This window comes from Podarcis liolepis (assembly GCF_965112155.1).
Source record: "Podarcis liolepis genome assembly, chromosome: 1".
In the NCBI taxonomy this organism is placed as follows: domain Eukaryota; kingdom Metazoa; phylum Chordata; class Lepidosauria; order Squamata; family Lacertidae; genus Podarcis; species Podarcis liolepis.
The window spans coordinates 53039104-53050830 of record NC_139554.1 but is presented as its reverse complement, the minus strand read 5'-3'; the positions used below and the strand labels follow the sequence as shown (position 1 = coordinate 53050830).

The following is an 11727-nucleotide window of genomic DNA, read 5'->3' as shown; positions in this document are numbered from 1 at the left end:
GCTATTCTGCTTTTTGAAAAAGCCAAGGAATAGAAAACCTTGTGCTTGAAGACACTGTTAATTAATTCATATTGAAATTCTGTCATTCAGTCATGAAAGGCAAAGAGCCTTGATCAAAAAAGAGGGGTGGGAAACCTTAGAAAACTCAGCCTTCTGATGAATTGTCTGTCTAGCCCAAGACTTACCTGTCCTCACCGACAGCAGCTCTGCCAGTTTGGGCAGGTGATCCTGGGCTAGGCAGACAGTTGGCCAGTTCTTAAATCAAGGCATTTCTGGGAATTGTTTCTGGGGCATTCTGCAATTAAAGACACTCTGTCTCTGAGCTCCCCCCTTTTGCTTAGTGTGAGAGAGAGAAATTGCAATGACAACAACAAGCACATTATCTAGGATTATCTAGGATGCTGAAACCAAAAAAAAAAAAACCACGATCCTACCAAAGCAGAGAGCGAAGAATGACTTTTACCAGCAGGAGGCCCCTGGGAGGTGGGGAGGGGAGGTGTGTTGGGGGGAGAATGTGAGATGAAAGAATGCAACAGGAGAGGATCCAGATGGAAAGTAGGAAAATGCCTGTCTCTGAAAGGCCTGCATTCCACAGCCTTCCAGCGCCATTCAGCTCTGGCTCCAAGCCTGACCTTTTACCTCCGGCAGACTACATCTCTGTGGCAGGTATAGTGGGGGAGACGAGGCCGTAACATTCAGAGGTGATGAAAGCAGGGGACGCAAGATAGCCAGAGTAAAAATGCCATCGTTTAAATTTATGGTTCTGCCACATTTTGAATATCATAAATATCATGTCTGGTTGACCCCCATCTCGAAGAAGGATCATCATGGAGCTAGGGAAAGTACAGAAAGGGGCAACTGAAAGCCTGGAGATCCTTCCCAACCAAAAGCATCTTTCGTTATGTGGTGGGAGGGGATGAGCAAGGGCAAGATGAGCAACCTTGTCTGTTTCCAACAAGTGGGAGGGGGGGAGAATTTCCCTTGGACCCCAGGATGTAAAGCGGAAAAGTTTAACTCATTCTTCTTCTGACACTTTCCTTCCTGGGCATATGCCTGTTTGCTCTGAAGGAACTCAATGGGGCTTACTCCCCCCAAAATGTGCACAGAATTACAAATGGATGGCAGATTTTACAAGCCACTTCCAAATTTCTCCAGGTTATACAGGCAACAAAGTACATGCTACACATTTATTTCCTATCTTTGAAATGTGAGGGTAAGTTTCACAGCTGTTACAGAGGCAAAGGTTTGTAACACCGTATCAGTTCCTTGAACCTTGAATCACTTGTCTCATCCTACCATATCCCAACTGACTAAAGGCAGGGCCTTAGGGTGGTATTCAACACTGACTCCGGGCAGACCTGATGAAATTAATGGACCTGACTGAGTCATGTTCATTAATTTCATTAATGAGTAAAGCTTAGTTGAATGCCACCCTTAATGTTAATGAGACAGGTGTGCTGGTGGCAGGCACTCACCTGGGCATAGTTCTCTGCTCGAGTTAGTAAGGGGAGCTCATAGGCTGTGGAGAAGTGGGTGCGGACCTGCTGCATTTGACCAAACCGCTCTCGCTTCCTCCATTTTGCCCGTCTGTTCTGAAACCAAACCTGAGAAGAAAAGCACAGGTTGAAAAGCACTTCAGGAAAGGAAGGAAGGGGAGAACTCAGTACATCTACTGCGTCTGGAGATGAGCAATTGCCTCCTCCAGGCCACCCCAAGTTGTAAGTAGTTTGAAAAATAGAATTCTGCTTGTGTTGTCATTGTATACCCATCCCATATTTTAGACCTTCCTAAAATGGCAACATTGATATCAATGCTATTACCTTCTGTGCAGTAGCTGAACGTTGCTGGCCAAGAAGCAGGCTGAGAGAGTCTTTTAATATGGAACGTAAATCCCACATTTGGGTGCTTATCTCAGCAGAATCACACATAGGTGCTTTCATTTGAGCTATATTTGTATTGTACGTTGCTCACAAATAACTGCTCATGAACCTTTGGTTAATTTGAACACCAACATAATTACAGTGGTACCTCGGTTTACGAACTTAATCCGTTCCGGAAGTCCATTCTTAAACCAAAGCCATTCTTAAACTGAGGTGCACTTTCCCTAATGAGGCCTCCCGCTGCCAGTGTCCTTCCACTGTTCGGATTCTGTTCGTCTCCTGGGGCAAAGTTCGCTAACTGGAAGAGCTGCTTCTGGTTTTGTGGAATTTGCTCACCGAATAGTTCATTAACAGGCTGTTCGTAGACCGAGGTACCACTGTATATTGAACAAAACTAGCTGTTCCTCTCTCTTCTGGTCCATTTTTCTGGTATGAGAGCTTCATTGTCTTAAAGTGACGGGTAATCATCCTACATTGTATCTCTATATCAGGACACAATGACATTTGAGTTTTCAGAGAGCTTCCTTGCCATATCCTTCCTATTTATTCTGCACATTTCTAAGAGCAGGTGTAGCAGAATGCCAAGCTGCAAATTGGGAACGACCCCGGTTCAAATCTGATCTCTGTCACCATTACACTAAGGCAAGCCATGTTCTCTCAGCCTCAGTCTGCCCATAGGCTTGGACCATGCAAGGCCCAAACAGACCTGGCCAGTGCCACTTGCAAGGCTGACCCAAGGCATTGTGCTGCCTTAGATGGATTCCCAGTCCCTCTAACTTTTCTGAGCATACAAACGGAAGATGTTGTGCTATCTGTTTGCTTCTCCATCAGTTATTTCACCTGCTTTCTTAATCTGCCTACTGTGAGGAGAAACAGCTCTGAAAGTCCACCAACACATACCCTTTTGGGCCCCACTGATATCAGAGCCCCAAAGTCCTGTCAGGTCAGGTTGCTGGAGGTTTCCATTATGGCGGCGGGGGGGGGGGGGGGAGTCCAGTACAGAATATCTTTATCCAGTGCAGGAGCTCCATCACTGACATGGGAGAGGAAGAACCAATATATCCCAATGTGCCTGGGACACTCTTCCAGAACTATAGGGTTATTCACTTATCCACTTACCTAGAAGCAAGTCCCACTGAACTCACGCCTAAGCCTGACTTCCAAATACACATCTATAGAATTGTCCTGTTAAGCTCTTTATTCTTATATCACAAAGAGAGGGGACATATATTGAATGTGCAATGATTTGGTGAAAGGCAGAGTTATAAATTTAATGACAACAACAACAACACAGTGGTACCTTGGTTTATGAACTTAATCCGTTCCGGAAGTCTGTACTTAAACCAAAACTGTTCTTAAACCGAGGCACGCTTTCCCTAATGAGGCCTCTTGCCGCTGGTGCCCTTCCACCGTTCGAATTCTGTTCTTAGACAGAGGTAAAGTTCTCAAACCAAGAGACTATTTCCGGTTTTGTGGAGTTTGTAAATCAAATCGTTCTTAAACTGGACTGTTCTTAAACTGAGGTACCCCTGTACTTTAAACATATTTAGCCCATAGCAGCTGTAACCTGGCACTGATACAGTCTAGAAAAAGCCTGCTATTAACACAACTTGTAACTTGGTTGCTTGTGGAGGTGCCAAACAAGGCTAATTTATTTAAAATTATTGAATTTTATATTTACAGTGAGATGCATGGCCAACACAAGGAAATGCATAGATTAATCTGATTCACTATGGGTCCAATGCTTCACTGTCTTCTTCTTTCCTCCAATGGGAGTTTTGAAGCTTTGTTCATACTTTTGAAACTCAAACAAAATCTTAATACTAATCTTGTAATACAGCACCAAACAGCAGGGTTCTACAACATATGCAAGACAAAATGAAAACAACTAGAATTGAGGAGAGGTGGGGGTGGGGGAGGGAGAGAGATGGGAACTGTTTTACAAGGTAAAGTTTAAAAAAAGATGTACCCAAAGTATGAATGGTGCATTTAACTAAGCAAGATTTGGTCACAACTCACAGGGGAACAACTATGAGTCCAGAGATATCAAAGTGCTATGGGCATGATGTGAGACAACCAACTAAGGCTGTGGAAACCTTCCTGTTGACTCAGCATCCAGTGCGCTCCCATTGCTAGTTTGAGCAGAGGCGGTTTTAGGGTAGTACAACTAGCACCACAACAAAGTTGCAGAACGGGAGGTGAGAAGGCGCCAAATTTTAGCATCGCACAGGGCACCACTGAAATTTGAGAGCCCAAAGGCCACCACTGGTTTGAGAAGCGGTGCACATATGATATTGGCCATAATCCGGATATATTCCGTATCTATCCTGTCATTCCTTAGGAAACATTGCATTTTGATGTGCTTTCTGCTCAAACCAGTTTCAATCCAAATTGAGAAAAACAGTGACCTATCTGCATTTTAAGTCAGTAATATTCACATAATTCCAGTCACTAAAAAGTGATTAAAAGGTGTCTGATCTGTGGATGAACTCCAGAAACCTAGTTATCTATTCCTCAATTATTATTTTTTCTTGGAAGATCTTAAAGTTCAATATTCTATTCTAAAAAGACAGTGATGCTGCCATAATAGTAAATCAGCAGTACACTGTCACACAAAAAGACAAAACTATCAATAATTAAAGCAGACTCACAATCAGTTGCCATCGTTTTTGCCTGTTTAAGCAAACTGACTATGCCACGTGGTTAATTTTTAAAATTTTTGCTATGTTTTAAATGGCTCATGTATCCACCATGCAGTTCTACTCTTTTGCAAGGGATGATGCAGTTATTAACCAAATCTTTAAAATAAATTTCTTAATTCTTAAAATATAATAATCAGGAACTAGAATATTGTGCTTTCCAAAGGAACATTTCTACAAACTGGTTTACATTAACTGTATTTGGCTGACCTGTGTCCTTCATCTATTCCCTTAAATAAAACTGCAAGGAGGATTGAACAGCATAGCAAAGAGGTAAAATTATCTAAAGGGGGCTCACAACTGAATTGACTGTACCTACAGCTGCTTGCTGGGGTGTCATCTGCTTGCATTCATGTTTTGCCACAGGTTAAATGTGTTTAATTGAATTTTTATCGTCATTTTGTATGTATGTGTAGTCACTCACTAAGCCTCTCAAGAAGGAGGAGAGCAAAAGTGGATGGCAATATTCTTCCCTCTCTGTCTACCCCTCTCCTTAAAGTCTGACTTCCCTTGTAAACTGCAGGAGTCAGTCTTGCCAGCATCTCACTTTGATCTCCAATAGGAGATTTCTCTCTGTCTGCTTAGGCCTGGCAAGGAGATTCTCAGTGACCTGGAGGTTTCCTCCCCATGTGGCTCCAGGATGGTTTGTATCTCATCCAAGCAGCAGCAGCAGCAGAAGCAAAGCAATCACTCATTTATGTGAAATGACTGAAACCGTGTCTGCATGGGCGTCTGCCAGCTGCAGCCTTTGGAGTTATTTTTGCTGACCTGCAATCTGCAAAAAAAATGACAATCCCCAGCGGTGCAGTTAGGTAATTTTAGACTCTGGCCTTAACAGTCTTACAGGGTGAACCCTTTTTTAGATGGTTATGTGTATTAACGTCGCTGACTTCAAGATGTAGGAAGGCAGCCCTGTTGCTTTTGAGGGGCCTTGCAGCACATTCCCTGGGGTTCTGACCCAAAGTCCTGACTTACTGGTACCACTGAGGCAATCCCTACAGGGAACCGCAGAGAGGCTGCAGAACCATAGTGTGTGCATGTTAGGTGAGGGGAGAAGAGACAGACAGGGCTACATCATTGTTGACATACCACTTGCACTCAGGTAGTGAGAATACAGCATTGCAACTGGGTATATTCATCACCCTCACAGTCTTGTTTTACCTTCCCCACATGCTGATATGACCCCTCCCAAAAGCAGCCCAGCTGGCAGCCAGTCACAGGCTTGGTCAGCCGACATATCTTTGATCTGCAGATGCCGAGTCCACAGGGTGACCCTGCTGTGCGAAGAGGAGTGGGTAGCAGGTAGAGAGGGTGCCATAAGCTGCTAGCAGAACATATGCTCCGCACATGTGTCCATCCCCAGACACGGCAAACGCATTTCTTTCTGTCATGGTGAAGCATTCGCTATGCTGCTCGTGAATATGGATGATGTGCAACGTGCAACTGTTCTAGAGCGTCTAGGAGTGCCCCTGGGCAAGGAGAAACCTTGACAGATGATTTCTAAGGGGAGGGTTGTGCTGCCAATGTGTGTCGGAGCCCAGAAATCAAAGCCGTTTTCATACAGGCAGGTTAAAGCCTTTAGAGGAATGAAGCTGACCCTACGCTGATGAATTAATTGAGTTGAGAGGGAACCAAGATACTGTTTTACATTTCTGAAGGGGCAGGCATTTCAGGAGCCGGCATTTTGACTAACAAACTCCTGAGAAAGTAGAAGAGGGGTGCATTCAGGGCCCTGCTCAGCAAAATGATCAGGAGGGACCCTAAGCGGGGCTGTGGGCTCACCACATTTTGAAGTTGGTGAATTGTGGCACTTCAAGAGGGCTCCCCTTGAAAGACCAGAGTCTCAAATAGCTGAGGCATCCAGTTCTGCCTCCCTGCCAGGAACATCCTCCCTCCAGCTTGCTGCTACTGCTGGGACCAGCTGATCTTCAAGGATTTGAAAGCATATGCCCCACACTTGTTGTTATGTACTGAGTTGAATAGGATCCAAAATGCAGCAGTCTGATTGGTCCTAGAACAATAGGATCCAAAATGTAGCAGTCTGATTGGTCCTAGAACAATGCAGCAGTGTGATTGGTCTGCAGGAGCCACCCAATCCAGCTACAGATGGAAGTGAATCCACAACCTGATTGGCCTACAGGAGAATTCTGGAATTAGCCAATCACGTGCAGCCCATTGTGTAAATAATGTATATAAAGCAGATACTTTGAGGGGACATTCATTCCTCCTCACCTCTATGAGCTGAATAAAGAGCATGAAATTCACTCTCTTTATAGTATATTTCACTTGTCTTAAAGTGTGCAAATACTTTTATGTAAAAAGGCTGTGTCTGCAGGGAGGAGGAGAAACAGCCAGCACATTAGGCCCAATTATTCAGGTTTATGAACTACAGTAAAATTTGATAACATGTTTGTTTTTTGCTGCATTTTGGAAATTGGGGCTTGTTTGTCTGCAACTTGGTTTTTGTTTCTTTTAAGTCTACACATCTCAGAAAATGTGCAATAAAGGAATCCAGTCTTCCCAGTAGCCTCTAATTCCTTGGTATGGTGAATCTAGTATGCCCCTTTGGCGTGGGCTGTGCTATGTCAAGTGGAAGCAAACTGGGTGTGATCCTCAGAGGACTCAAGGTCATGACATGTGGCCGATGGCATCATTAAGCATTTGCCAATGCCCTGAGGCCATCAGATTAGAGGCCTGACCTATGATTAAATTTACAGATCAGGCTGGGTAGAGCACACCCATCCTTTGTGCTAAAGTCAGCAAAGGCTGGTTCATGGTGGCAAATGGGAGTGCTGCTCCACCAGCCTCAATCTGCCCTCAGTCAACCCCAAGCTGCCTGTCTTCTTACAGACAACCAATCAGGTGTTGACCCAGCCTGTCAACTGGCCCCATGTATTAGTTGGTCTCCCTGCCATCCACCCTTCCAGCCACAATGGCCACCAGCCACCATTACCAATGGCAGCTGGCTTGCCACCAGTGGGACTAGGAGTGAATATCAGGACCAGCAGAAGAGCATCACTCATGCCCTTTTGGGCTTGGACTTGTACAGTGGTACCTCAGGTTAAGTACTTAATTTGTTCCGGAGGTCCGTTCTTAACCTGAAACGGTTCTTAACCTGAAGCACCACTTTAGCTAATGGGGCCTCCTGCTGCTGCGCCGCCGGCGGAGTATGATTTCTGTTCTCATCCTGAAGCCATGTTCTTAACCCGAGGTACTATTTCTGGGTTAGCGGAGTCTGTAACCTGAAGCGTCTGTAACCTGAGGTACCACTGTACATTGGTTTCCTGATGCTCCAACAGTGAAACTCTATGCTCCTCATCCTCAAATCCCTTCTCTTTTTGCTTATTCATGCTTCATCCTTTATTGCTAGGGCATGCCATTTTATCATGAACCAAACTGGGTTATTGTTAAATAGCAGGGGATAACAGAACAAGAATTACTACTACTACTACTACTACTACTACTACTACTACTACTAGATTTCTGCTTCTAAAAGTTTTAAGAACTAAGCAGTAGCTGATATGCAGAAATGAACTCATTAAAATTGTCCGCAGTTGAGCAATTGTACCAAACTAAAAACACCCACAACATCTGGGTGGATTTTTTTTAAAAAAAAAACCTAACTGGAACCATTTGAGACGAGTGTGGTGGGATCCCTACTACCTCTTGGCTCCAGAAAAAGCTTTAAAACATGATATAATGAAATGCAAATGTTCGCAAATTGTGTACAAATGCTCACATTAAAAGATTACAACACTTACTACTGAGAGAGATATCCTAATCACTATGATTTCTAGGGTGATATTTTTAGACAACCTAAGCTATTCCTCTCTTCTATTACTTCAATCCTTAAAAAAAAAAACACACCCCAAAACACCACTCTTCAGTTCTTTATTTTCTAGAATACATGAGACTGACTTCCGTGTGGTTGAGAGATGGAGTGCAAAAAGACCGCAGAAGGATTCTAACGCAAAAGGCTGAAAGCTGTGTTGCCTCTGCACCATTTTGATAACCAAAATGTTTGATGTCTTAGTATGTTTTGATATATGCTGTGAGCCACCCAGAGTGGCTCGGGAAACGCAGCCAGATGGGCAGAGTATAAATATTATTTTGGTGGTGGTGTTTAATACAAATGTGTGAAGTCCAATTTCTTCCACCAGAAAGCAATGGATCTTCAAGCATGCAGTGTTGGTAGCACTCACTTCTATACCTAAAGGCCCTTTCAGTTTACACCTCTTCTATCTTTGCTTCACAGGAAACAGACTGGAAAGCTCTGTGCTGTTGTATCACATATGCTCAGTCAGTCATGATGTCTATCCCCTGCTGCATTCAAGGGTCAGTGTTTGCCACACCTGCATACCATCCAATGCTTTGAAGCCAAAATCTGGGAAGCCATTTTCCTGGACGCCATCTCTCCGTTCTTAATCATGAGAGCATGGTGGCCATTTTGGTTGTTGTGATCTCACATGATTTTGTGCTGCAACCCCCCCCCCAAGTGCTTTTTTGGGGCACAGTGCCCAAAAGCTTGTGTTTTGAGGCACAGCATAAGATCAGCACCCCCAAAAGTGTTTTTTTTCTGAGGGAAATCTTACTGCAAAATCGTGTGAGATCACAGCAACCAAAATGGCCACCGTACTCTTGCCAGATATGCACCTGGGGGTCGTTTGGGGTGGGCCTTTTCTGCTGAATCCTGAATCGCCTTCTCCTCCTCTCATTTTCAAAACATTCTTAAATTGTTATTTTTCTTACAGGCATATTACTGGGAATATTACAACTCCCCTCAGACTTAACCAGCACAGCGAACGATCAGGGAGTGATAGCGAGTTCTGGATGGCCACAGGCTACCCTTCCATGCTGTGGACACAGATCTGCAAATGCTAAAGAAATTCAAATTCTGCATCAAGAAACTATGGCCAGGATTCTGTGCACCTTCTGCACCAGTGTGGAAGTGGGGCGTAGACACAGCTTTGCCCATCAAGAATTGGTAATATTTGACCAATAAACAAACCTATGCAACAGTAGTACAAGCTACTGGGTATATACTGCCTCAAATTGTGGTAACCATGGTTTGTAGTTGGACAATAGCCATGCAGCTGCCCACTTGAAAGCTGTGCAGATCAGGGTGGGGCGCTTGAGAATGAGTGCCAAAAAATGCAACAGTTGTAATCAAATATTAAATGTTATGCACACCAAGACCTGCATGGATCCAACTCTGCATGGTCTGAATGAAAATCACAGCATGAAAAAGTCATATTAAGGCACAGATGGCAGAAAAGATTTTGGGGCCTGAGACAAAAAAACAAATGATAGCAAAAATATAATACTACTACAACAAGACGAAAACCCACACAGTGGCATTTTGATGCCCTTTAATGGTGCACCAAAACCTGCCATGTAAGATGTGCTACCTACATCCTTGTCAACAGTAGGATTGGCTCTGTCTGAATGGGCTCCACAAATGGGACTTGCAATAAAGGTTGCCAGATGGAGTGAGCTCCTGTTCAGTGTGGCAGTAGCTAGCCAGGATCTTCCAGATTCCATTCTACCCCCTAGGTTTTACAGCCCTCCCCGACCCAAGTCAGTCAGCATTCTGCTGTCCCTGCCTCACTGAGCATGGTCATTGTGCTCTTTTGGGGTGCCCCACTTCTAGTTTTTCTACACTTCTCATTAATTTTCATTTAAGTTTTCATTTAAGACTTGGGGTTCCCCCATACCTCCTGAGGCCTCCCTCTTGTGCACAGACAGTGCCAATAGGGCTACATAAGGATCCACACTTGGAGAATGTGTTTTTGGTATGCCTAGGATATAAATCAGTTGCACTGATTTTAGAAGGGGTTTCAATCTGGACTCTTGCTGTGCCTGTATACAGCTGTAGGTCTGGACTCTCATTCACAGCATATCCCTAGCACCCACCGCCGGTTCTCATAGCTACCCACCCACGTGCCCCGCTTCAGTTATCTGTCTCTTTCTCATGATCCCTGTCTCTTGCTCATCCTCTCCACAACCTCTCTCTCACACACAACCTCCTCCCCCTCTTCCTTGTCTGTTTCACTCCCCGCTCAAGCCTTCCTTATTTCTTATGAAGGGCCATGAGCGCTTCTCTCGGCGGCTTGCTTGAATGTAGGAACAGAGCCAGAATTCATCTTTAAGCGCTGAAACTGGACACCATTTTATCAGTGGCCTGGAATGGGAAATTGGAGCCTGGGATGAGAGAGCTGAATAACTTGAGCTTGTTTTCATTTCATGTTTAATTTCCTGCAGGCTTAGCTCAGCCTTTCCGCTTCTTCCACCAGCCTCCCAGGGTTTTATGGGAGAAAAGGGATCAAGATATATTACTTCTCGCTTTGCTTTTTGTTGTGTTTTGTTTTTTCTTCACCCAGGCGGTGATTTTGCTACAGCAAAGTTTTGACATTTCCACCTTGCTTTCAAGACCCCGCCACATCACAGGGTCACCCATGGAAAAGATTTTCATTAACAAGCGAGCACTCAGGGGACGGGCGGACGTTTCTTGGCACTCACCACAGTGGAAGAAGGCAAGTTTGTAAGCTAGGCAACAGGCTGCCAGAAAGAAACCACCAACTGGGGGAAAGCAACTGGGAGCAACACTGGGTGGATGTTCCTGTGCTACGTGGAAGCAGGGATGCTGGATCCCTTTTCTGTCCTCAGGGACCCATTAAGCTCCTTAAACTGAATCAGACCTACACTGATTGGCAGCAGCTTTCCAAGGTCTCTGACAAACTCTGTGGCAATGCTTACTACAGGAGCATCTAACCCAAGATGCTGGTGATCACAGGGGGGGGGGGGCTTCTGAATACAATGCATAAACTCTTTCACTGAGCTTTGCCCCTTCCCTAAAGAAGTATTGTGAATGGATGTGTATGATCGCTTCCCTTTTCGACTGGCACTCAAGTCAACTTAAACATTCAGTATAGAGCAGGCCTATTCCACATAACACAGGGCAGCAAATCTGAGCTTGCTCCTAATTGTCCTCTTGGCAGGGAGCCACTGTCAATCCTTGCTTGCCTGATCAGCATACCTGTGTAATACATAAGCTTGCAATGGTCCGTCCTCTCCCAGCTCCTGCTCAGCATGCTGCTCAGGTGAGGTGGGCAGGTGGGACAGGGAGCACCTCCAGTCAGGGCAGCAGC

At 44.8% G+C, this 11727-nt stretch overlaps 1 protein-coding gene across 1 annotated transcript in view; it reads right to left on the bottom strand.

The window, feature by feature from the left end:
• Positions 1 to 11727, bottom strand: part of ALX4 (ALX homeobox 4) — a 57086-nt gene that overhangs the window by 6465 nt on the left and 38894 nt on the right. The window contains exon 3 of the mRNA XM_083465618.1: positions 1476 to 1604. Within this exon, the coding sequence (XP_083321744.1) occupies positions 1476 to 1604 (129 nt within the window). The remainder of the gene's footprint in view (positions 1 to 1475; positions 1605 to 11727) is intronic.